The sequence below is a fragment of the Bombus huntii genome, chromosome 15 (genome assembly GCF_024542735.1).
Source record: "Bombus huntii isolate Logan2020A chromosome 15, iyBomHunt1.1, whole genome shotgun sequence".
Classification (NCBI taxonomy): Eukaryota; Metazoa; Arthropoda; class Insecta; order Hymenoptera; family Apidae; genus Bombus; species Bombus huntii.
Window position 1 is genome coordinate 10,390,919 of NC_066252.1, and position 25,614 is coordinate 10,416,532.

Consider the following 25,614-nt stretch of genomic DNA (forward strand, 5'->3'; position numbering starts at 1 on the left):
GCGGACTAATTTGCTTATCGATATCTCGTTAGCCACACGATGGCTTGTCAGAGGGTGCTCTCGAACAGTGTCATCTCTGACAGTTATGCTGTGTTTATGGACAGACTTTTGCATATAAAATAATAATAATTATAGTTACTAAATAATTAATAAGCAATAATTAACGAATAATTAGTAATACCGTATGCAATAATAACTGCAACAATTATTATTTTATATGAAAGATCCACAGAGAAAGGGGGAATGATAAGTTTTTACATTTCTCGATAAAAGAAAATTTATTTTTCCATATATTGGGTGTAACAGAACATGCGAGATCCGCTTCTTGAGCTAAAAACAATGAAAAATGTTCGTATAAACACGCTCTGGCTGTCTTTGTCTATGAGGTACAAAAATTTTGTAAATGGAACAACACCTATTGAAAATGTTGGGATACCAAGGTTCAGAATAGAACAAGCTTTGCAACACATTCGGCAAACACCAGGAACCATTCGGAGTGTAACTGGATCCATGACAGGACGTCTATAGGCTTGGGAATGGAAGGTGGTCGTTTTGAGCATCTTCTGCGAAAGTAATTAGGTAACATGAAATCAGAAGAGAAAATTCGCTACGTCTTATAAACGAAGACAGATAGGACATATGTTTTTAGATGTACAATCAGCTCTGGATGTGGACCCCACGTGTTTCATTACATTCTGTGTAATGTCGCAACTTCATATTTTCTCATAGATATCGTATCAAAGTAAAACGTTTTATTCTTTATTTTATTCTGCATCGTCTTCAATTTTTACTTAGAATTCTAAGTAATATATGATACATAAATCTGTAAGAAAATGTGATAAAGGAAAAAGGAACAGAGGAATCTTAGAAGACTTCATATAAAATGTTGGAAATTTATTAAAAAATTCTCGAGATAAATATGTAATGGATATATTTTTTTATTTCCATGCCTTGTGTGGCTTAGATATTAAGGGATGAAGTATAAAGCATCGTTAGAGTTATACGATCGGATTACTATCCAAAAAAAAATGTAATTCTTTAGACGCGTTTTAGCGTCCTCCGTCGTTATAGTCCTGCAACACGATCATCCTTGATATTCTTTTCACAGGATCTTTTTACGCGGATTGTTTGCTCGAATAGCCCCTAAAAGTTACGATACCCTTAACTCGCGAATCTTTCGAATCGATTTGTCCACCGCCGAGCATCTACTGCTCGATGAAACTTAGCACGCGATGAAAGAGAAATTGCAATATTTCAATGAAAGTATCTCTCGATGATGGACGAAATAAATAAATACGTCTCTGTACGTATAATATTTACTTCGTCCGCTTGACAAAAGCGATTTGAACGTCAGATTTTCTAGGAACTTCAAACGATCAAAATTCTCCTTCCTTCCCTTTCGTTCTCAAAGTCTTTAAGCTTTTCCCCTTTAGCGTACATAATGAATAAAGATGCATAAAATACTTAGAACGATGCACAAATCTCTTCTTAAGTTCAGTTTCTTCAATTGCACCCATAAAGATATACATTTGTGTGCAAATTCATAGTCTATCGATTAATTAATACGCGTCTTACGATATCCTCGCCAGACGTCATCCAAGTCTTCGCGACATCCTGGAAGAAAGTAGCTCAAAGCAGCGACGAAACACTCGAACGGCATTAAAGGCCGATTATCCGCGCAACCTGGCTAGTTACAAATTGCGAAATTCATTAAACTGCACTATTAAAGAGTTCCCTCTTATGGCTTAGCAGGTCGCCAGATATCAGAGGAACGAGGGATGAAAAAGAGCCAGCCAGCTCTTTTTAGCTCGGTTTGCGCTGCGGCTTCATCCACTTTTCCCCTCGTTCCAGTCGATGTTTGCTCGATGGCTAGCGTCCACGAGGGTGTTCAACGATCGTAGATCCAACGCAGATTATCCATCGGCTTCCGTTTATATGCTTCTTTCCACTTCGATCTCGTTGTTTCGAAGAACTTTCTATTGACTACCGAAGAGCTGTTCCGTTACGGATAGTTGAATATCAACGGGTATTTCGTCGAGGATATTCATTTTTGTTTCACGAGGTGATTTCTTGGGAATTTTCTACCGTAGTTGTCTTTTAGTTCTTGTCGTTACTTCGCGTTGCGGTATTAGTTTTCTCATGTTTCTCTCATTATTTTCTCATGTCTTTTCATGTTTTCAAAACTAATATTTACCGTTGTTTGACGAGGTAATTCTTTTAGAATATTTCAGTGGAATATTTTACAATTGTAGTTGTTATTTAAGGTGAAATTATTACACAGTTATTAGTCTTTTCGTTATTATCTCGTTTAGACTTTTGACTTGAAGTACTTCGAAATTATGTTATAACGTTCAAGATCTTGTTTTATTTTACGATTTTCTCGTAGTGTTCGGAATTTAATTTTCCATCGGGTTCTTTTTATTCTGAAAAAATAGAGAAGCGATAACAAAGATATTTCCGAACTGCGCGTCCTTTGACTATCTCCTTTAATTTTGTACGTAGTATACTTCGAGATTTCTGTCACATTTGACATTTGACGTCAGAGCTATCTAGCTTATCCGCGTTTTGTAGCTTTTCAGAATATTAGTTTCAACCCGAAATTTCGCCCTTAATATTAGTTATTATTAGTAGAATATTAGTTTCGCCCTTCAATCGTAATTTCAATTTCTTATCGTAATTTGTAGCGTTTTATTTACAGTGGCAGATTTGGCAATGAAACGTAACGTGTTAAGCAACTATTATTCTTAGGTTGTTAAATTTAAAAAGAAGCTTGCAACTGAAGTTGTAAAGTTATTCGAGGATTGTTGAACGCAAGGAAAATAAATGGACCAGCGGTGCTGACTCAAGAAAACTATGAAATGTCAACAGCTTGGGAACTCGTTTCTCAGGTGCAAAAATAACACGCTAGTACGAGAAGAGAAAGACTTAGAGCTTATGGCGTTCCGTGAAAACACTCTGGTAATACTTTAGACACGTGCTACGTTGCGTTAACTAAAAGAACGTCATTTCTTATTTACGTCAATTGACAATGATCGTACAAATCATAAGACATCGTTTTCTTCCACTCGTGAAAAGCTTTTTTTTTTATCATTTCGTAATTTAATTTTGTTTAATCATGTCAATAACACACTTTTCTTTTTAAACACCATGCTACATGACGTATAAATGATTACTGTATTGATTCATATCAATGGTGATATCGATAATTTTTATTCAAAAATATCGACAAACATTTTTAAGACAAAAACAGATATATGTGTAAAATGATAATACGAAAAAGTTTTATGGTTTGTTCGTGAAAAAATCCTAAAGAGATCTAAGAAGTCCTTGATCATTTTTTCTTAAACTCTTGTACCTCTTTTCAGATATTATTCATTCGTTCCTTCGTTTTCAGGATGGGTTCGAGCTTTCAAGTTCGAACTTTTCGCGTGACTTTGCGGAGGTTTTAGTTCCTTGCCCGCGTGTATTTATGTCTGTTCCATTTTCCTGAAACTCGAAGCGTGACTACTATACTTTGGCTGCTAACGAAATTCATAACTTCGTTACGTCGTGACCTATAACACGAGATATATAAAAACAAGAATACAATATAGTAAAATACGATATGCACGCGCAGATAAAAATAACAAAATTCAGAAACATTTAAATTCCAATACTCCAGCAAAGTATTAAACGACCCGTGTTGTCTTATCGATAGACTCCGGATATTTCTGCGTTTATGACAAAAAAGCACAGAGTATTCACTTTAATATTTGCTGCGTGACACAAATCTTTGTCATTGTCTAATTGTATCGTTTCGTTTGATCACGTGGCCACAATAATTTTTGTACAAAATTCGTAAAATAGAAATTATTATACAAAGCCGATATAAAAACGAGTTTGCATAAAAGTTCGCAATCTACGTATCGATCGTGTCAAAGAATAGAAAACGATAGGAAAGACAGTGTACGAAAAAATAAATAAACGCGTGGATCCTTTCGAATATCGCAAAGAAACTCTCCGATCTTCTTTCAACAACTATCTATAAGGGAAAGCGTTTGGGATTGTTAAAAGAATATCCATGTCGATGAACCTTCTGAATAGACACGGCGGATAAACGATTGCGTTTAACAAGCAATCGATGTCAAGCGATGGGAAATGTATCGTCGAGCGAATCGAGTGAAAGCATCTTTTTTCATCGTTCATTCGGAAACGAACTTTCTTCGTGTCGGAAAAACGCGATCATCGGACACAGAGCGGGAAGGAAAATAACGCGAGAGAGGAACTACGCCTCGAATAAATCTGTCGATCGAATCCAAGCGATCTTCAGTGTTTGCTTTCGTTCCCATCGTTAAATAACGAGACTTCTCTTGCGTCATTAATTTACATATTTGCTTTTAAAGTTTACGATTCTTCTTTATTTTTTATATATTTCTATACGCGATGGCAATACGTTGTGAGATATTACATTTTACAAGATTCATTCTAGTTTTGGTAATTGGTTCGATTCTGATTGGTAATTCGTTTGGCGATGAGAAGATCGAGAACGATCCTGTGAACTTCCGGCACGTGAAGGATCTCGAGGTAGCTGCTAGTGAACACGAAGGCAAGTAATAGTTTTCGAGAAGTCTGTTCGTAGTTGCTTCGATATTTGAATCGTTATTTTGTTTAGAAAATGGTAAATACGTTTATATACATACTTTTCGAAGTAGCTGGTTTAATTACTTCTTTAAGGTACGTTAAATCATCGTCTGAGAGAGATTCGCTGGTCAAAGTAAACGAATTTATTCACAATAGGCATTTATTAATTTGCAAAAGCAACTTTCTTAAAGTAAATGAAAGCAAATTGAATCTTAATCTCAAGATACGATTCAAAACTAATATTCCTCGATTTACAAAACTATTAAATTAATAATAAAAATTCGTGGCTAATGCTTCAAGCGTTCGAGAGATCAAAGGAATCATTCTTTGTAATTGTCACCTTTGTTTTATTCATTTCTCGATGCAAGAAACGGTAGACTTAATTAATACCGAAATAGAACGCCTTCAGTTACTCGGTAAACCTTAATAACTCCAATTAACACCATCCTTTCATGGAGTTCGAGAATTTCTTGAGAAATTTTCGGCAAAGGGTGAAAAGCTTTATTCGGTAATTAATTCAAACAGGTGGAGAAAGGCAAGAGGAAAAGGGCGGCGGCACCAAATACGAGGAAGATCATCATACCGTTGACGACGAGAAGGGTGACAAGGTACAGCACCATTGTTCGAACGAATTTCTCGTGCAAAATTGTTCAACAGTTTCTACGAAATGCACGTTCGTAAAAATTCTTACCAACGTGTTTCATTAAAAGAAGGATAAAAGAAAAAAGTAGAAAACACGATGTTTTAAGCGTGACGTTTTATTTTGGATTGTTTTTACGTTAAATAAATTGCAGATATTTATGCAAATTCATATCTTCATAGATGCAGATAAATAAAGTGTGTATTTTATTTTTTAAGTTTGATAATACGCGCTTTACTTTCGATATTTCATATATTTTTGCATTTGTACATTTTTTTCCAGATTTTTGCATATTTACACTTGTCAAAAACGCATAAATGTCCGCAGTGTAATAACGGGATGAGAATATTCCTTTTACATTTATCGAACGATTTCGTAGAAGCTTTCGCAGTTTTTATACAAATCGTTATTGATGAATTAATTTTATCGCTCGCTGAAAAAGCCAGAGGAAATAAATTAACACACGAACAATGCATTTAAAGTAGAAAATGATAAAAGAATGCTCGTTGAAATGGTTTAACGTTACGATAAAGGTCATAAAGATGCAGTAACAAGATCCATTATTTCTTCGATATCTTTTCTCAAGAATGATTATTAATACATAAAAAAAATACTTTATTGCGAATTATAAAAGAATACTCGTAAAATGCTTCGATACTACAGGGAAGACTTCCAATAACAACTCTCAATATCAATATCTTCGATAAACGATTGAATTTTATAATTCAATATCAATTATATTACAATATCAACTTCTCGTTAATTTACGCGTTAATGTTAATCAAAAAATCCATACACTTGCGAACAACAGTGTAAATACATTATTTTTCAATCTCCTTAAATTTCTCTCCAAATTTCTCAAATACGCCCAATATCATCGTAATTTCATCATAAACTCGGCAAACCGTAATATTTCGGCGCTAATTGATAATCTGGCTGCAATATCACAGCTGTAACAAATTTCCTTGGGAGCATGCAACACTCCTCTTCTCCTGCAGCCGTACTCGTCATCGTCGACGTCCAAGACTCTCTTCCCTTTTTATCGCCCGTAATATTAGTGTCCACCCGGTGTTCTTAAGGGATTATTTATTATACGGTCGTCGTTGCGCGAACGACATCTTTGCAGAGACCGAACGACGCTTCTTTCTTCACCGGGAAATTCTTCGTAACGACGAGACGGTATTTTCGCCCCTTTGTCCGGTACACGCACCCTTCGATATTGCTTCTCGCGCTCGTTTCATGGGCCGCTGACCACGAGACAATTAATTCGTCAACGGACTCGTTACTCGTCCAAAAAATTCTTTTCAATATGGCCATTCGGAGAAAATTCTTTGACTTCTTCCAAACCAGTCTCTTTTATGAATTATAACGTCGGTGTTTTCCGATTCTTTTCTGTGATATTTATAGCGGCGAGTAGACCGTGGATTTTTATGAAAATTCGTATCTTTTAAGAGTACGATCGACCGAGTAGACCCTTGGTAGAATACAGTTGTCTTATATTTTATAGGAAGTACTTTGGATATTTTGTATAGTTTTTCCATATTACGTGCATTCCATGCAATTTTGCGTTTTCAAATCTCCTATGAACGCATGGAAATCCGCAGTTTGTAGCAATTTCTGTAGCTGTATGGCATTTTGCCCGTATTTGTTGTACGATCGTATTTTTATAACGCGAATGCCTGTTTCATCGATCACGAATGCTTGAAAACAGGGTTACAAGGTCTTCCATGAGTTCGACAAGGGTGAGAAGGGCCACCATGACAACGAGGGCCACAAGCAAAAGTACGACGAGAAAAAGGGGAAAGAGGAAAAGGAACACGAGGAGATGGATCATTACGACGAGAGTCACCATGGCGAAGAAGGCGAGAAAACTGCGAAATTCGACGAGGAGGGCAAACACCAAAAAGGCTACAGCACCAAAGGAGAGCACAGTATTTCTAAGAAGGTTTTTATTTCAAAAATAACAAATTACGTACTTCAATCTCCGTTTAATTAATCCGACAAATTTTCGATGGAAATTCCTCTACGATTTTCCAGTAAACTTTTCAAGTAAGAAACTATACATAGGGTGGATAAAAGTTTCTGAAGTCGCTACGTGGATATCTTAAGAAACATGTAATTCTCTAAACACAAAGAGTTTTATTAAGAAATTATGATACGAGACGAGTGTTGTAGGACGAGTATGAGAAGAAGCACGATTTTTACGACGAGTATCACGAGGATGGGGAACACGAGAAACATGGAGGGTACCACCACGAACACGAAGGCAAGAAGGGTGGACACGAGAAGAAAGGACATACGGACTCTGCTCGTCGCGAGGTTTGTTAAAATGATAATTTCTTGTGCAACTTTTTACATGTAGAAATTAATTGGTTCCTTTCCTGAAAAATTTATCATTTATTTATTTGATTTGTTCGTGGATCAGTTTTAATTTGTCCAAATGGTAAGAAATTGTTACATGATTTCTAAACGTTCAAACGTTTCTAAACTTGTCAAATTTGATATTAATTGATATATCTATCAGCATCGGCATGGTAAAAAGAAGAATCACGAGGAGGGTCATCACCATCGTAAACAGAAGGGTCGCAAGCTCGCTGAAGGCCACGATAGTCATCATCAACACGATAAGAAATATGGAAAGAAGGGAGGACACGAATCAGGGAAGAAATGGTTCGCCAGCAGCGGTCATTAAATTCTCAAGAGATAAAGTATGTTTTCTAAATACGAATTTATGCTTCGAAAGATTAACTCTTCAGCTAGTCATGACAGCGAGTATCCGCGTTTTAAAACGACTCGAAGATTCGTTAAAAAATATTTAAATGATTAACGTATGACAATTTAGAAAACTCTTAATCCGTAGTATGGAATTTAGAGGAAACAGAATTGAAGATTATGGTACGTTATACATACATTATACATCCTTAGACGTAGAAATCATTATAGATAATTATTCGGTAAAATATTAAACGATCTTCAAACAAATTAGTGAAATTGAAAAATCAGTAGCGCAACAAAATATTCATCGTTAAAAATCGATCAAATTAAAGATCACAGCGTATAAAAGATACGCATAGAAATCATAATAAAGTCGCAATTTGTACGTATGAAATATTAAGTAGCTTTAGCCCTTAATCCGAACCGAAGTTTATCGATTCACTGTGCACTTTCGCCGTGATGAAATTTTCAAGGGAACCAACATGTCATCGTTCTCGGAACTCTAATGCAAATGCATAAGAACATTCGGAGGAAGTAGTCGAACGTAGAAACAGAATGCAGGCGCGTAAATAGCGAGGCAGGTGTGTGGAATCGTGTATATTCGTCGACTGTTCGAGGTGACAGCAGTAACGAGTGCAAGTTCTGTAGAAAGCAAGACTGTGCTGTTTATGAACGAGATCTTTATTCGAAAAATTACAAAACTTTATCGCCTATGCAAATGTCAGTTAATCTCTTTTTAGTAAAGTTCGTTAAATATATACGAACAGGCGTCAAGAAACTATCTTTATTAAAAAAATTCGGCTGTCAAAGCAAAGGTTGAATTTTGCCCACTGAATTTTACCGGATTTAATTAAATTCCATTGGATGTTTATAAAATTTCATTAAATTTTAGAAGAACAGTTAGAAAAATATACCAAAAACGTAGCTTCTTTATTGCTCTAGCTTATTACATAAATATTTACAAACTTGTAGCAAAAATGAACAATTCCTTTTTGAAGAAATCTATTTTCGTACTTACGACGAGAGTCTAAACATTTCAAATCAAATTATATATCGTTATACAGTAACAAACATAATATTATGGCTAAATTACGAAAATTAATGTAAATTGGTATTTTTATAAATGCAACTAGAAAAAGTAGAATCTATGCAAAGATATGTTTTACATACCGAGTATTATACCTTGGATATGTTATATATTTTCCCATATTTATGATATACGCTTTTAAATTTTCTACAAGTGCATAAAAATTATTATTATAATTGTTAAGTCATTTTTTATCGAACCTTGACTCCTTTGTCTGTCTTTGTTTACCGATACGTTTCTTTGGATATATTTAATACGTGATATATGACATTGAATATGAATATTTTGAATGATAATACATGGAACCTGCTACAGAAATCCGCATCACTTTTTGTACATGAAATTGTACGACAAGCAAGGGATGAGGAAGTAACTTTTGTAAATCCTTTATGAGCTTTAATGGGATACGCTTGAAACCAAATAATAATAATTCTGGATTATCCATGTTGATAGTATGGTGCAAAATATATCTCTCTGCGCACTCCAACGTTTTGCGATATTTCGATCGTCCAGTTGGATATTTATACATATTTAGCAGTTTTATCTCAAAGGATTCTTAGAGTTCGTTATTCCAACAAGAAGGCTATGTTGCTGTCACATTTCGAAAATTGAATTGTGAAATTAGAATTACCGAGATTATTGTCGAGGGGAATTCTCGTATAATATATTTGCAAGGAAATGAGATGCAAGGGGATTAAGGGGAATATTCTACTTTTCAATGTCATTATGTTCATTTTTGTAAATTAAATTTCATATTTCGTCGCCTGAAAACTGGCATTCTTTCCTCAGAGAATTATGAATCTACATCGCAAAGTTGCAAGGATCGTAAAAGAGTTTTTCGACCAAGATCGATCCAAGATCGATCAGTTATATATAGCGAAACATCTGGACGCGAGTAGAACAAGTCAGAAAGTCGCGTTGGCCGATCAAGCGAGAATTCGTTCTCTCCCGATCTCTCGCGACGATTATTCCGGCGTGAAAAGTGAAAATCTTGGCGTGAAATTGGCCACGGTCCGCTAAAGCGCTTCATTGTCGCGCTGTTGAATGAATACGACCGTAGTATCGACTCGAGATACCGCGATTGTTCTCGCGACAGGAAGCCAGACGCGTCCGCTTATCAAACTCTTCCGTGAGATACAACGTTGATTCACGAATTCAGCAGTTAATCAGTGTGCCCGAAAATGATTTTCTGGTTCATTTCAGGCAATCCTTATCGTATTTTTCTCATAAATTAATTTCTTCTAACGCCGTGAAAATTAACGATCCAGCTGTTTATTTGTCAAATTGGTAACAAAACGAAAAGTAGAAGAAAGTTGATGAAATTACACAAGATAAGCATCGATCAAGCGTTTAATCACTTTTGGCACGTGAATGTCTCGATAATATTAAGAAGCTGCAACAAAAATATGAGATATGAGCGATATGTCGGTAAATATTATTTTTCTTTTTTTTTTTTTTGTATATCACAATATATTAGCGTAATTATAATGGAATTAATCGTAACGAATTTGGACAGAATGGCGACGAAATTTAATAATACGATAAATACGAAATAAAAACATTGGTACTGTGTGGCCTTCACGTTCCGTAACTCTGTTAAAACTTGTTAATAAAGCACTTAAAGATTTTTTGTCGCATAAGAAAATTTCTACCTATAAAACAGCAATGTAATATTAGCCCGACAGACGGATGGACGTTTTTCGAAGTTGTAAAATCTCTGTTTATTTTAGAAATTGGTAAAAACGTTCAAACCTCTTGGATAATTTTTTCTAAGTATTTTGACAACTCTGTTTGCGCACTGCTTGAATATAACGAAGTAAAGTTGTCGTTAATTCACGCGAGTAAAGCGCCAGAGAAATAACGTGGAAATGCGAAGGGAAAAGGGTCGTTCAAAGTCAGACAGAGCGCGTGACCTGTTAAAATGACTTCCTCTGCCATTTTTCATCAATTTATTACTGAAACGTTATAGGAGCGCTATAAAAGTACTATTTATCATTTTCGATTCGCTCATTCACTTACAAAATTTCAGTGATAACACGCACTTTCTTCTTTTTCTTCAAAAAAATATCGTTCCAACCGATCCGATTATGATTGAAACTAAATTGCACTTTCTCTCCATTCTTTTTCATAGTTTTCTCTTCGTGTTGCGACGTTGTTTCTCAGCCACGGCCGAGCACGAAATAAAAACAGAAAAATGCCGCGATGCCGTTCCTTAAATACCACGCTGCAAGGACAAGAAGATGGTCGGATCGAATGGTAATTTCAAGACGGACTCGAAGCGATAGCGTTGAACGAGGCCAGTCGTTTTCCATGAATCGAATAAATTCCCCAAGATGAGCCGAAGATTGCCCCTCTGGACAGTTAACGAACACAGTTTTGCAAGCGTACGGGCGGCGCTCGTGGGAGGAACAACGTCAGAAGCTCCGACGCAGCCCTTCGTCGATCTTCGTCTTGCCACTAACGGGCGAATTAAACGTAACAAGTAATCCTGGAACCTTTTCTTTTTTCCTGTCTTTCTATTTTCGCTGCCCACGCGAAGCGTGTCTTCGCAACCCCGAAACACTTTCATCGGAGAATGAAAGCAGATGGAATGGGAAACGGCTGTTTCGCTACGAAACTTTAAAGCGTGACCGTGTCACGCACGAAAATGAAAGTCTAAAGTGCATTTCCAAGTGCGTCTGGATGGACGTCAAGGGCGGCTTTTCGAGAGGGTGTGGAATACGATGGAAGTTCTAGAGAGTTTGGTAAATAGAACATACTTGGAGATGTACATATGCCGAAGAGAAATATGTTGGACGTATTGGTGGGTGTAACTTCGTATAAAATGTTTGAGGTTCTCTTTTCTCTTCTTTTCCTATTCTACTTACTGCTTGCTCGTTCGATATTGTGCGATAAAAATGATATTATCGTGTAATTATTATTCTCGTCTTTTTTACGTCGTTATTAATTAACATGTAATTATTATGATATAAATATTTATTTCTGTAATATGGTAATATAACGAAGAACCAACTGCAATTGTTTCAACATTTCTTTACACGACATCTAGTAAACTGATTCTCTAACTGTTAAAAAAAAAAGTAGGGCCTGTTGATCGAATTTTAGAAAAGTTACTCTGTCTTGAAGAGTGTTGGCTTACGCGAACATTGCTGTACATATAGTTACATTGCGCATAACGTTTGTCAATTTGTCTAACTATTACACAGTAAATCGATAAAAATTTTGATTTTCGGTTTCGTAAGCAATTTTGCTTGCATATTGATTATTGACATGAAAATTTGACGTAATCGAAGCGAAGTATGATTTTAATTATAGGAACGAGCACACGCAGAAAGGTAATTCGTCGCGTAATTTGAATTAATAAATAATTTGTTTCGGATAATTGTTACGGACGATTGGAAGTGATAACTCGATTGAAATGAATCGCGTGATCGGTAATCGCATCGCTCAACTCGTCGACGACGGTTGTGCATAATTAATCTCGATACGTATACATTTACGCAGCGCAAATCATAACGATATCGTGTATATAATACGTTGGCAGAGTTTTAACGAAACCGTGCGGCACGACGAACATAAATTCGTCACAGGTGATTGCAAAGTAGCGATCGATTTACCGCAACAGCGATGGTTACTTCATTAATCGTTACAAAATTCCTAGCTTCTATTGAAAGACGAGGCTGCAAGATTTTTCTTTCGATCTGGAAGAAAGTTTCAGACAAATATTCGATGTAACTGTTTCACACACGTTATTAAGCGTTTGAATATAATATTTATATCGCGTATGTACGTGTAATTATAATGTAAAAAACTATGCTCCGTTTCTAAGTCATGAAAAACCAGAAGACCGTAAACAGTTTCTTTCTCTGTTTTAAGCTACACGTAACAGAAATGCCGTACGATAACTGTCCCATGTCTCTGGAACAAAACGTTGAACAAAAATCACGTGTAATAATCCTGCAACGAAATGTCGTGACAAGCGAAAAAAGTATTTCATCGGATTCTCGTACACAGTGCAATTAAACCACTTTCACGAACCGCCAGCTGCAAGCAACAAAACTAAAAATACGATTTTCCCTGTATTTTCACTGGCAAACGAGAACCAGGAGCATGTCACGTTACGATTATTCCGGTAATTAACAGTTGGCGAGGATTTTACTTGTTTTAATTGAGCAAAATCCAACTAGCGAACGACCAACTAAAAATAAAAAAAAAGAATAAAGGAAGTTTCCAAAAGAAAAATTATTACTGGGAATACGATGAACTTTAGATAAAAACGCTGAAAAAGGAAGAACGAGGGCAAAGATTTGTGCAATATCGTCGAATAAGAGATGGAAACTTTGAGATGTTTAGCACGATTCGGCCGAGCGACCATCTTGTGCAACTTTATAAACGGAGAAAGGAGGAAGCTGAAAGATTCGATCGACAAGGAGTCAGGTTTGCTGGCTCGATCGGGTAAATCGACACTTCTAATCGGTGTGAAATTGTCATATCATTCGCGAATGGTTTTCTGTGGTGAGAAATCACCCGATATAATTGCCTGGACCAGGTAGAATTGCAGCTCAGTTTACGTTCTGTGGCCAACGAGACATGGGAGCCCGCGTGTTATCGGCAGTCGTCCTGCTGCTTTTGCTGTTTTGCCTGGTAAAGTTCACCGATATTATAAATAATAGTTTAAAAACTCGAACTCTATTCCCAAAATAGTTAAATGATCAAAAATAGTCGACAATTTTTCTAGGCTGTTAAATATACGTATAGTTTGTGTTTTTAATTGGGGTGAATCTTAGAATCGATGGATAATTAACATTTTAAACGACACAAGTGAAATATAAATTGTACAAAACGGTTGTGTAGTATAAGTATTAGAAACAAAGAAAAATATTTTACGTCAATTTCAGTACGACGATTACTTATTTTGAAGGCTCCTAGGGGTTTTTCGTGGGTTTGAAGCATATACGTCAGTGTAGGTGAAATTGAGCGAGGAATGCGAATTCAATTTAAAATTGTTTGGAGAAGTTTTAAGCAATGAACGTTTTTCGAAACATCGTAGTATAAACTCGAGCGAATAAATGCATACGATTTATCTGTTAGAGCCTCGTTAAAGCTTTCGAAGGTATAATTTTAATTTATTTGAATGTATTTGAATTTTCACGTTTTTTACGTTTATCCATCTTACGAACTTTTCTGTATACTGTACATACGTATATTCTTTAGTATATCCTAATTATTATAACAGAGAACGAACGCATGATGCGTGGAAATGTACAGAAACTGACGAGTTGCAAGTTAGAACGCGTAATTTTAATTGGACCTTTTTTCCTTTATTCCTGCATGGGATTGCAACTCGTTATAGAAACTGAGCGACGCATAAATACGACTACGCGTAAACTAACAAATACACTTTATCTGTGCATTATAATAATTAATATTGCAACATTGCGATTGATAAAATTGATAAAATATAAATTCAGATAGCCACTCGTTCACGCTTTGTAGAAATTTTCGTTCGAAAAAGTTGTCAAACTTTCTAGATGAAAAAACGAGAAAAATATTCACTTTCTCGTGCTCGGTATTACATCCATATATTTTATTCGTTACGTAACAAGTAACTGTCTCGTAAGATTATACTAAAAAGTTTCACACAAAGAAGTAGCATCATGCTTCAACCGTAACCAGACACAATCGATTTTCTCGGTTGCAAATCCTTTCAATTACGAAATGTATCTTTCACAGGGCACAAGATCGTCGATACTAAATGCGAACATCACCAGAATAAGGAGAGTAATCCCTTTGAACCCAAGACAAACGGCACTTTTCGATCTTCATAATGCTACAAAAATCAACGACGAGATTTTATCGTTAGCAGAGAGCCAAAATGTGATTCCCGAGAAAAATAGCGTTAAAGGCAGGTTGGATGAACGAGTGGATCGATCGAGAATAGCGTTGGTAAACGCTGGTGATGTAAAAGGCTTGGAAAATTTAAAGCATGTTCTGTCTGTCGTTGAATACGAACCGCAGAAAATTAGTAAGATAGGGAAAAGGAAAATTGTGGACTCTTATAACATCAACCCTGGTAAGTAAACTGAAAAGTAAATTTAAACGAATTGTAGTACAAGATATTACTTTCGTATCCTTACTTTTTTAAAAGAGTTTTATGTTTGTAATCGGTAATAATTATATTTAAAAATTATGTATGCGTCTGCGCATGCAAATACACTTATCTAAGTAGAAATACATTTTCATTGAAACTTCAAATTCTCAATAAAAGGAATAACTTCGAACGAGGACGCCAGGGGAAAAATATATAACAAGTTTACTTTTATTTATTTTATATATTTTATATTGAAATTATAAATTTTACTTGAAAGAATAAATTTTTATTTATATCGAAAAATTCGCTTGTTGATTCATTCGACAAATTGGAAAAGTCAAAAGATAGAAAATTTTTCTTCCATTGAAAGATTCGTTCAACTTTCTTTAACCTTAAATGTCATTTCCGAAAAGCAAACTATTTATTTTTCAGATACCATAGTTGCCAGCCGCGAAAGCGCGAGTCCAGCAACTCCGGACGTTACGAACACATACTACGAAGTACCACGAACCGACCATCCCAAGAAACTCGTAACAATACCGCAATACTATTCCAGACCCGACCAAGGCAGCCAGAAACCGCTTAAGATCGATTCAAAATCAAAATCTCGAGACCCAGAGCACATATACCGAGTCACAGTCTCGAAAGCAATCAAAGGAAAGTATTCTAGAACTCGTTCCCCGCAAACTCTTCGATCAACTACACCAAAGGACGAAACGAACGTCGAAAATGTACCTAACCAAAAGATCGCTACTCCTTTGTACAACCCTCATACGTTGGCCGCTGCCCCACAGAAAAATTACTACACAGACTCCGTAATTACTACAACACCTTCCGGCAACGATTCTTATCCGGCAAAAGTTAGTAGACGGAAGAAAAGTCGCAAACGAGTGACGAGTAAACCTGCACAACAAGCAGAATCATCCAGCTTCACTGAAAATACCGAAAATTATCCTAAAGAATTCCTGAAGGCTCGAGAATCGGCAACGAACGAAAATAAGAATAAATCGAGGAGATTAAGTTTGCAAGCCAAGTTACCCAAGTATGATATTGCACCAAGACCATTTTCCATAAACAGATACTCTAAAGAAAGCCAGGAAGACAATTTGGAGAAAATAAATGGTAAAGGAATAGCCTCTGACGAGATCCGAAGCATCGACGATAGAAATATTCATCGAAATACTGCGAAGATAGATAGTGGCCACTCGAGTGGTTACAGAAATTCTTTGCCTGGATTAAATAAGAAATCGCACGAAAGGAAAGATAGTAAAAGCAGTTCGACGATCCGAGTGAACGTGAAAGATGGTTCTCTGTCTACTGATCTTCGAAAATCTTTGAAATCTGATGCCAATAGAGTCGGTGTTCCTTACGAGGATTCTCAGATCTCCGAAGAAAATGGTTCTTTCGAAGATAAAAGTTCTACCGATCATTCTGAATCCGGTAGGCATAGTCATAAGAATTCCCAAATCTTAGCGAGAAATGACTCGTTGGAAGACGAGGCCTCTGTCGATCATCGCGAATCTTCTAAATCTGATGCTTCCAAACAGAAACATAAAAATTCTGAAAGCAAATATTCCGACAGAGATGGTTCTTTCGAAGATGAAAGTTCTACCGATCATTCTAAATCTGATGCTGATAGACACGGTCCTTATAAGAATTCCCAAATCTTTGAGAGAGATGACTCGTTGGAAGACGAGGCCTCTGTTGACCATCACGAGTCTTCTAAATCTGATGCTTCCAGACGCACGCATAAAAATTCTGAAAGAAAATATTCCGACGGAACTGGTTCTTTCGAAGATGAAAGCTCTACCGAACGTCGACAATTTTCTAGACCCGATGCTGCCAGACTCGGACATTATAAAAGTCCTCGAAGAAAGTTCTCTGAAAAAGATGGTTCATCCGAAGATGGAAGTTCGACTAACGAACCGACAAATGGTAATAATCGATACACCAGTGGGTCGGAACTAGGTAAATCTTCCGAAGAGTCATCGGTAATCTCGTCGAAATCGAATTCTTATCAAAACATCAAAAGTCCAGCAGTTACTGTTTATTCGGTAAATCCCATAGTCTCCACTCTATCACCTTACACAGCATCCAATTTACATTCAAATAACTACGTTTACTATCCGGCATCGTTGCCCACTCTGGCACCGGTAAACCAACCTAAGCAAAATGACGCAAAGACGCAAGAAAACGATGAGAAGGATAGCAGAGAAGCTTCTGATGGTGTGGCGGAAGCTACGAATATTGCAAACGACGAAAGCGGGAATTTGAAAAAGGGCGGGAAATATGAAATACAGAGAAAGACAGACGAAGACGAGTATATTCGTGATAGTGAACGTGTATCTAAAGATGTAAAAGATGGTTGGACGAAGGACGATGGACTTACGAAGGACGAAGACAGTTATGGTCAATATGCGCAGAAGTATGACGACAGAGTGGAGGAAGATGTTGCAACCGACGGCTCGCATAATAACGAGAGTCATCAGAGTGCAAAAGAGGGTGCAGCGAGTGGCGACGCAGGTGGAAAGGGTGGTGAAGGGAAATTTGAGAAGGGTGGAGCCACGGAACGCAAGCAAGAGCATCGTGAGAGCGATGATGAAAAAGGGGAGAAGGTAGGACGTCAATGCGATTGGATGGGCTATTAATTGCTTTAACTCGTAATTAGTAATTAGCGTTTTACAGTCACTGGTAAATTTCGAAAGTTCACGTTGGATGGAGATTAGGAGGAAAAACGTGATTAGTCTTAAGTATATTTAATAAATTTTTTTTATATCAATGGCTGAATGTTTCTAACTATTTCGATTATAAAGAACAATTATACCTACGCTTTAGACGACATAAAATTACGAGTTATAAAAGTTCTGAATCGTCGAAATTAAAAAAAATTATTACACAGAATTTTCATAATTAACGATGCGCATAGTGTATCGTTCATACTATTGCATTTCCAACTAATTCGATTACGTGTAACAAAATTCTGCGAATTCCGTTATATCCTTTGTAATAAAAATTATTAATGCCTGCGAGTTCTCAGGAACGAGGATTGTTTAAAATTCCGAACAATATTTTCACACCTATCCGTACATTATCTCCTACCGTATCCGTATATTACGTTCTCATATTTTTTTTTTTTTTTTTGCTTTTTCTGTGACAATTTTACGATAAAATTTTCCCAACTTTTTCAGATTCTCGGTAATCAAATTCACAGCGACAAAAACCAATAGCGCTTCGTAGTTCTCAAAGATAGGAATATCGAAGAACTCCGAAAAAAAATTAATTAAACGGTTTCTACATCGTTAAAGCTATCACTGATACGGAAGTTAATCGTCGTGTGTCTAATTTGTTTTTCGTAGGGTTACAAAAGCTGGCACGAGGAGGAGAAAGCTGATAAGGGTCATCACGACAAGGAACGGCACAGCAATTATTTCGACGAGAAGGATGGCGAAAAGAAAGATCATAAAGAGGAGGGTGAATACCACCAGGAACACGATGAGGGCGAGAAAGGTGAAAAAAAGGCGGCATTCGACGAAAATGGGAAACATCAGAAGGGTTACAATACCAAGGGACAACACTTTGTGCACAAAAAGGTAAGTTTCATATGGGGTGAACTGATCTGTTTTGATTAAATTGAAGAAACTATTTTTTGCCTTTATTTACTTTTATCTAAATAGAATTAAAGGATCGATCAATAGTGAAAAAAGCAGAAACTACGTTTCTGCCTTTATTGTTTCTTGCCCAAATAGAATTTTCTAATTATTTGTCATAAATAATTTTAGGATTATGTTATATATTCTATTTTGATTTGAAGATTTTGCTAAATAAGGTTTGGCGATTTAGTGTTTAAATTGAAAAAATATTTTTACTAGCATTTTCTATTATCGATCGATCCTTTATTTATTTTATAGACAATTCCCAAATACACGTCGTTGGAATTCTTCAATTTCTGTTTTCACGTTACCTTATTTCCTTTCATTTTACAATTTCCTTTTTTATCTTACAATTTCTATTTCAGGATGAGTTCGAGAAACGCACCGAGTTCTTCGACGAGTTCCACGAGGACGGTGACACGGAAAACGACGGCGAACATTATCACGAGCACAAAATGTCCAAAGGCGGTCACTACAAAGAGGGTCGTCATAATAAAGACGACCACGAAGAAATGCATGGGAAGAAAGGCAAATACGAGAAAGGTGGTCATTACGATGATGACAAAGGTCATAAGGTTGAAGAGGGCAAGGATAGTCACTACGAACATGAAAATATGTATGGGAAGAAGCAAAATCATCATGATGGAAAAAAATGGACGTATAAGAAGGGCGATGGCGGAAATGGGGCTGATAAAAAGGGACACTGAGTCGATTTTCTTTAACAGCTCCAGATATTTTTGTTATTTCTTGTTGATAATTCGTTGTTTGTATAGAAATCAAATACACACATGCGTTTTTAAAAAATACTACAGGAGAATTTTAACGAAACGACACATCAAAAAGAAATGTTTTCATGTTGCAGATCTACGTTGTCTTTAGCCAGACTAGCTAAAATTTTGGTTATACAAAAAAAAAAAAATTCCTTGCGATTTTTTATAATTTTGAACTCTACACCCAAAGTTAAAACTTTCGTACAATTAATATATTTGTATGTATGATATAATATACGGTGTATATATACACTGCTCGCGAAAAAAATTGCGATACTCGTGCAATGTCGTACTTGATTCGACGAGCAACTAATAGCGTAACCATCTGGAAGACCCAAAAAGAACTGCAATGGCTCGATAACAACCTGTTACTGACAAAACGAGCCAAAAGATAATTTAGATAAATTATTATGAAACAATTATTAATTACGAGCTTAAAACATCCCTCTAAATTTCCAATTTAATCATTGCACCTATTCTACGACGTTTGTAAGTAGCATTAAGATTTAAATATTTTTACTAAATTGCATCGTACGAAGTATCCAATGTTCAACAAGTTATACCTCACCAAATTAAAGAAAAGAAGAAACGAAAGATTCCTCCGTTCTTCTAGTTGTAGAACAACATATAAAATGGTACTTACAAAAAGGTAAAAATATTTCTCGAGACAAATCAAGATTTAGAGTCAGATTTAGAATCAAACTAACACTTATCGTGAAGAAAATTGGAAATTTCGTACGTTGCAACCTAATACACGTGCAAATTGTTATACTCGTTGTTTTTATTACGCGATACTTATATGGAGATTGTTAAACTTATAATAAATCAATTAAGTCAAACTTGTAACGAAATACTCGAACGGTAGAACTTTGACATTTAGCTACTATGGCGAGACTACGAGCTCGAGGCTCAATTTCATTCACTTTAGCTGCACAGACGTGAAATTCATTTGCTCGGTTCGAGCCAGTTGCTCTTGTCACCGCCACTTCCTCTATGAGAAGAAATGCCTGGTGTCTATAAAAAAATGGCCGGTTGCGTGAAACTACACGAAGAAACGGTGTCATTCGAAACGTAGAGAGGAAAGAAACCCTGTTGGACGAAGCTTGTTGCACGGTTCTCTGAAATTGCTCGGCAAAGATGTTCCGTGGGAGGAAACGTTCCTTCTAACTGTAGATTCTCGACAGTCTGACAGGCCAGGAAACGTGGGAGTATTCCGTGCAAAGTTCCTCACTTCGCGGCAGGCTTCTAGAAGGAAATTTGGAAAGTTGAAATTTCGCTGCGTGATTTACGGGATGAATCGTTAGCAAGTGTTAAGTTCGTGTTGTGGCACGAACGATTATTATTATTTTCGAATCGTAAGGGAGAAATATCATAATTCGGAGAATATTATCAATTAACTAATACATCAATTAATAAGTGTTAATGAGTATTAAAATATATCAATACATACTGGATAAGTGTTGGCCTTTCGTGTCCAATTTGAACATAAGGAGCACCGTTATCATTAGTTTGAGAATATTTGTGGATTTTTGGGAAAATTCAAAAATTCCAAAATTCTATAGGATGCATATAATGTGAAAAAATAGGTACATAATGTACACAATACATAAAATATTCACAGTAAGATGAACTTCTTTAATTATGAAAGAAATAAGATTGCGTAAACACGTAAGCAGCCTGATCGTAATAGATCGATCGTTATGTTCAAAGATCATATTCCAAATGAGCTAAAGTTGGAAAATATAACACAAAATGTACAGTCACGAAGTAGCTTGAAGAAGTTGCACGAAATATTAAAGTAAAGCACTTTAGCGAAACATTGAAAAGAAGGGCAAGAAACTGCAAGAGATTATTAAAAATGGTCTATGATAAAAAAACTAGGCTCGTCGTAAATGGATATCAAGCAAGATAAGAGACACGTTGAAGTTAACAATAAAACGGCCGAAGGCAAGCGCTTCGTTATTTCAAAGAAACGAACAGAATATCTGTCGACTAAAATATTCTACGCGTAGAATGATAGATCGTGACGAAACTTTGGAGAAAAATTGGAAAAGTGCCTCGGTCGTGTCGATTAGCGATCGATCAAAGTTTCTCATGCGTTTTTTCAAATTCTTTTGAAACATTTTTATTATTAGATCGCGCTTGTTTTTGCAAATTGAAATGTGCAGAAACGTATAGAATACGTATAATATACAAGAATATATGAAATATTCGAAGTAAAGTATTATTCATAATGGTTGAAGCATACCAAGGATGTTCGTTTATGTTCTATTTCTTTAACGATGTACATACAAATTTAAATTCGCGTTTATGCTTACGGCTGTCCACTTATTACAAAAGTTTTCAATATTTCTTCTCGATAATTCAATTATTCGTAGTTTAAAAATATCCACATTTAATATTCATTTAACCATATATATATTCGATATATAGCTCCGTAAATCATAGATTATCTTCGAATCGGTGTTAAAAATTCGAAAGTACAAGAAAATAATTTCTTCCGCCACATCGAGCTACTTTACCATCTTTCTAAAGGACAAAACGAGTCGTCTTAAAATCCCCTCATCACCACTCTCCCTTGAATCCTGTCCTCTATCGACCCACCGGGTTATTAGTCGTCGCAGACCAAGATCGCGCGAACGATTCCAGCTGACATAGTCGCGGATGTCAGCGACAGGTGATTTACAATCTCTGATTCCGATATCGCGCTCCATCTTCGAATAAGATAAAAGGCTAGCAGGCTGTGCTCGAAAGTAACTCACGCCAACGCCAGGTCGTTGCTAATAGCGCGGATATTCGCTGGTCATTAAATAGGAGGTCTCACGCGACACGTCCGCGGATGAGCCTCGTGTGAAGAAACACCGGTTATTCCACGGTACCATCGAGCAATCGTCACGTATCGCAACGTGAACGATGCTTCGACGCGTGCCTTCCGATTAACAATAGGTAATAAAAATGATACCGTTATCGACCAATCTCTTTTGTATATTATGAGATAACTTGGATCGATGTCGCGCGATTTCTGGCCCGTTCTCACGGGGCGGGTTAACGCGAAAGCGAAATTAATACTGCGTGACGCACAATATTTTGAAGTTTGTTTCGTTAGGATGGCGAATGTATCGTTTCGGTATTTGATATAACAGAGGCTTAAACGATATGGTTATTTCACACGATTGTAGGAGAATCTGTAGAGTCACAGTGGTGGGTATCTTGCATTTTGGTATCGCGGTATTTTCCTAATTTGCTATTTAAGACGATCACAGAGAAATTTTTGATACTGTTATCGGATATTTTCTATTTTTCTATTTTTCTATCTCGTTGTTTCACCGTTATGCCATTTCGCTATTTCGTTATTTTCCCATTTTTCTATTGATCTGTTTCGTTAGTTTACTAGCTCGCTATTTTCCCATTTTCTTCTCTATCTACTTCGCTATCTTCATATATTGCCATTTCCCGACTTTTCTATTTTCGTATCTTTCTATTTTCCGAAAATTATAGACGATCGATAAAGATATCGGAGAATACAAGTTGTACGTCAAACGTGAATTAGAATTTTTTCAAACTGTACACCGGACGATCGTTGTATCTATTTAATAGATTTTATTTTGTCTGTATCTTCTCATCGCGCACAACTGTCAGTCGGTATTTGACTAGTTGAAATCCGTGACGCGGGCGAAAGTAAAAATTCCTATCGATCGATGTTTGTCCAATAGCCAGCGATAGGATTCAGAAGTATCTATGCATATTTGACTATGTTATCGTTAATAGCGTGAAAATTACAGCAGGGATTTCAATAAGGGAGTGGAAAATTAAAATATATCAGCAGTGTTTTACTTTTTTTATTTATATTTTCGTATCGCGCTATCGAACGCTGGGATTGAAGATTAAATATAGGGACACGAACAATCAAATTGTATCTTTCCCTCGTAGTTATTAATCATTTGTATTAAATCGACCAAAAGTTCTTGGATTTTTCATCGAATAAAAACTAATTCTTCGAAATTTATTATGCTTTCCTATATTTTATAGTTTCAAGAATTTTCCTGCGATCTACTTCTGAACCTTAAATACCACATTTTATAAACTACCCTAATCGAGTCAAAGAACAAAATCTTTAAAATTTTTATTCAGCGATCTTACATGTATTATCAATTTTTGAGAATTTCCTATCGTTCTTCGATTACAATCACGCTAATTTCTCCATAACCAGCCTCGCGATTCTAAATGTTCCATTAACAATAGCATTCCATAAACTGTTCTCCCAAAAACAAATGAGATTTCCTTCCCAGACGAAGAAACACAAATGAGAAGAGAAATAATCGAACGAAAGACATCTTTATTCGACGATTCTTCGTTTTTCCAACGAGTTTCTCAACCTTGCCTCCTAATGAGACGAATACATCGGCTCGTACGTTTTGTGCGCTCCTTTAATAGCTCGTACGCCTACTCGTCGGTCTGGCAAAAGTCCATTGACGTATTGTCATGTAAAAGACGTGTCCGCCGTCTCTCTTTCCGTTTTCTTCTTTCTTCGAATCGATTTACACTCAGGCTGAAAAGTTTGCAGCGTATTATGTGATCGATAATATCGCCAACTTTTGCTCTTCAATATTCTCCATATTAAATACCGAAGGGTTTAAGTGGAATATCAATGGGAATTTAGATATTTTACGATACTAAAGCCAACATAATGCACAAATTATGTGGTGAGGATATTGACAAGCGACGGGGATATTGATAATAGTATTGACTGTGAATGTTTGAAATTTAATATTTTAATCGGTATTTACATTGTGATTTGAGGTCTTCGAAATTTATGTCAATAGCGAGATACCGCAGGTTAATGGATGGAACACGATGCATATTCGTATCTAGTGTTTTTAAGAAAAATTCTATTTTTGCGAGCCATTGAAACCCGTTCTAGTTTATTTCAACGTAATTGAAATAAATAATTTCAACGCTCCGAGCAATATTTTTCATTTGCATATGTTTTGCAGCGATAGATTCACATGTACTTCAAATACAGTTGATGCACATAGCACAACACGCAGTGACGTTTCCAAGGCGAATTTGACGGTTTAATATATTGTCGACATCACCGATTGTTCGGTGCGGAACCCCTTTAAGATTTCAGAAGAAATAATTAACAGGTTGATCGTCGATGACGCTTCGTAGGCGTCACGGCTAGTTGCTCCCGAAGACGGATGAGGCCACGTTCGCGTCAAGCACAAGTAGTTTTCAAATGGCGTTGAGAGGTCGACGAGTTTTAAAAAGCAATATTTCAGTCACAATGGAAGTCATTTCGGGCCGGCAGTTAGCGTGTTAAATAAATAAATATTTTATTTAAAATATTGAAATATTTTTATCTCTCTCAAAAAAAAAAAAAAAAAAGAAAAAATAAGGATGAAAAGATATTTTTCGTCCAGAAAAGCACAAGGTTGCAGCAAACTTTTGAGCGAAAGTGTACATGGAAACGAAAACTTTATGGAAAGAAAAAAAAAAAAAAGAATATTTGGAAAATGCTGGACTGCCTCTCTGTTGTTGGCTGCAAGAGGGGATTTCCTAAATCCTGTGATGGCAGATCGATCGAATAAATTGAATAAATTGAACGTTCATATTGAATCGAGTGGAACAAATGGAATTGTTTATTTTTCATCGGATAGCCGCTTACACGTGTCGATGAAATTCGATTCATCGCGGTTGTGTGATGTCTCAATCAACGTCAGACATTTTATTCGACGAATTAAACGCTCGTTGTCACGCGACTATAACGTCCGTTACAGTGCTACGTTATACCGTAAAGTATAATTGCGATACAAAGGATTTCGTTGCGTCGGTGTTAATTAATGTTTTAACGCGTTGCCTAATTGCGATCGACTGTCCAACGTGACTAACGACCAGGTACAAAGTTTCAAAAAGTGTCGAAACAGATGGCTCATGTTCATTATGTCAATTTCGTGTACCCAGTTGCAGTTTTAGTCGTAAGCCTATTATTTCTTTCCTAGAACGTCTGGATTTTCTTTTCGAATATGACGAGTTGTAGA

At 36.3% G+C, this 25,614-nt stretch overlaps 1 protein-coding gene across 3 annotated transcripts in view; it reads left to right on the plus strand.

Annotated features, from left to right (window-relative positions):
- LOC126874092 (uncharacterized) overlaps positions 1 to 19,973 on the plus strand; it is a 28,151-nt gene extending 8,178 nt beyond the window's left edge. The window contains exons 1-8 of one of the 3 annotated variants that reach the window (XM_050635722.1): positions 134 to 5,228; positions 6,972 to 7,205; positions 7,436 to 7,579; positions 7,785 to 7,968; positions 14,796 to 15,135; positions 15,586 to 17,768; positions 18,510 to 18,743; positions 19,169 to 19,973. In XM_050635722.1, the coding sequence (XP_050491679.1) occupies positions 6,988 to 7,205; positions 7,436 to 7,579; positions 7,785 to 7,968; positions 14,796 to 15,135; positions 15,586 to 17,768; positions 18,510 to 18,743; positions 19,169 to 19,510 (3,645 nt within the window). In that variant the 5' untranslated portion in view covers positions 134 to 5,228; positions 6,972 to 6,987 and the 3' untranslated portion in view covers positions 19,511 to 19,973. The other 2 variants (XM_050635724.1, XM_050635721.1) reach the window with 2 other exon arrangements.
- Positions 19,974 to 25,614: the final 5,641 nt, after the last annotated feature.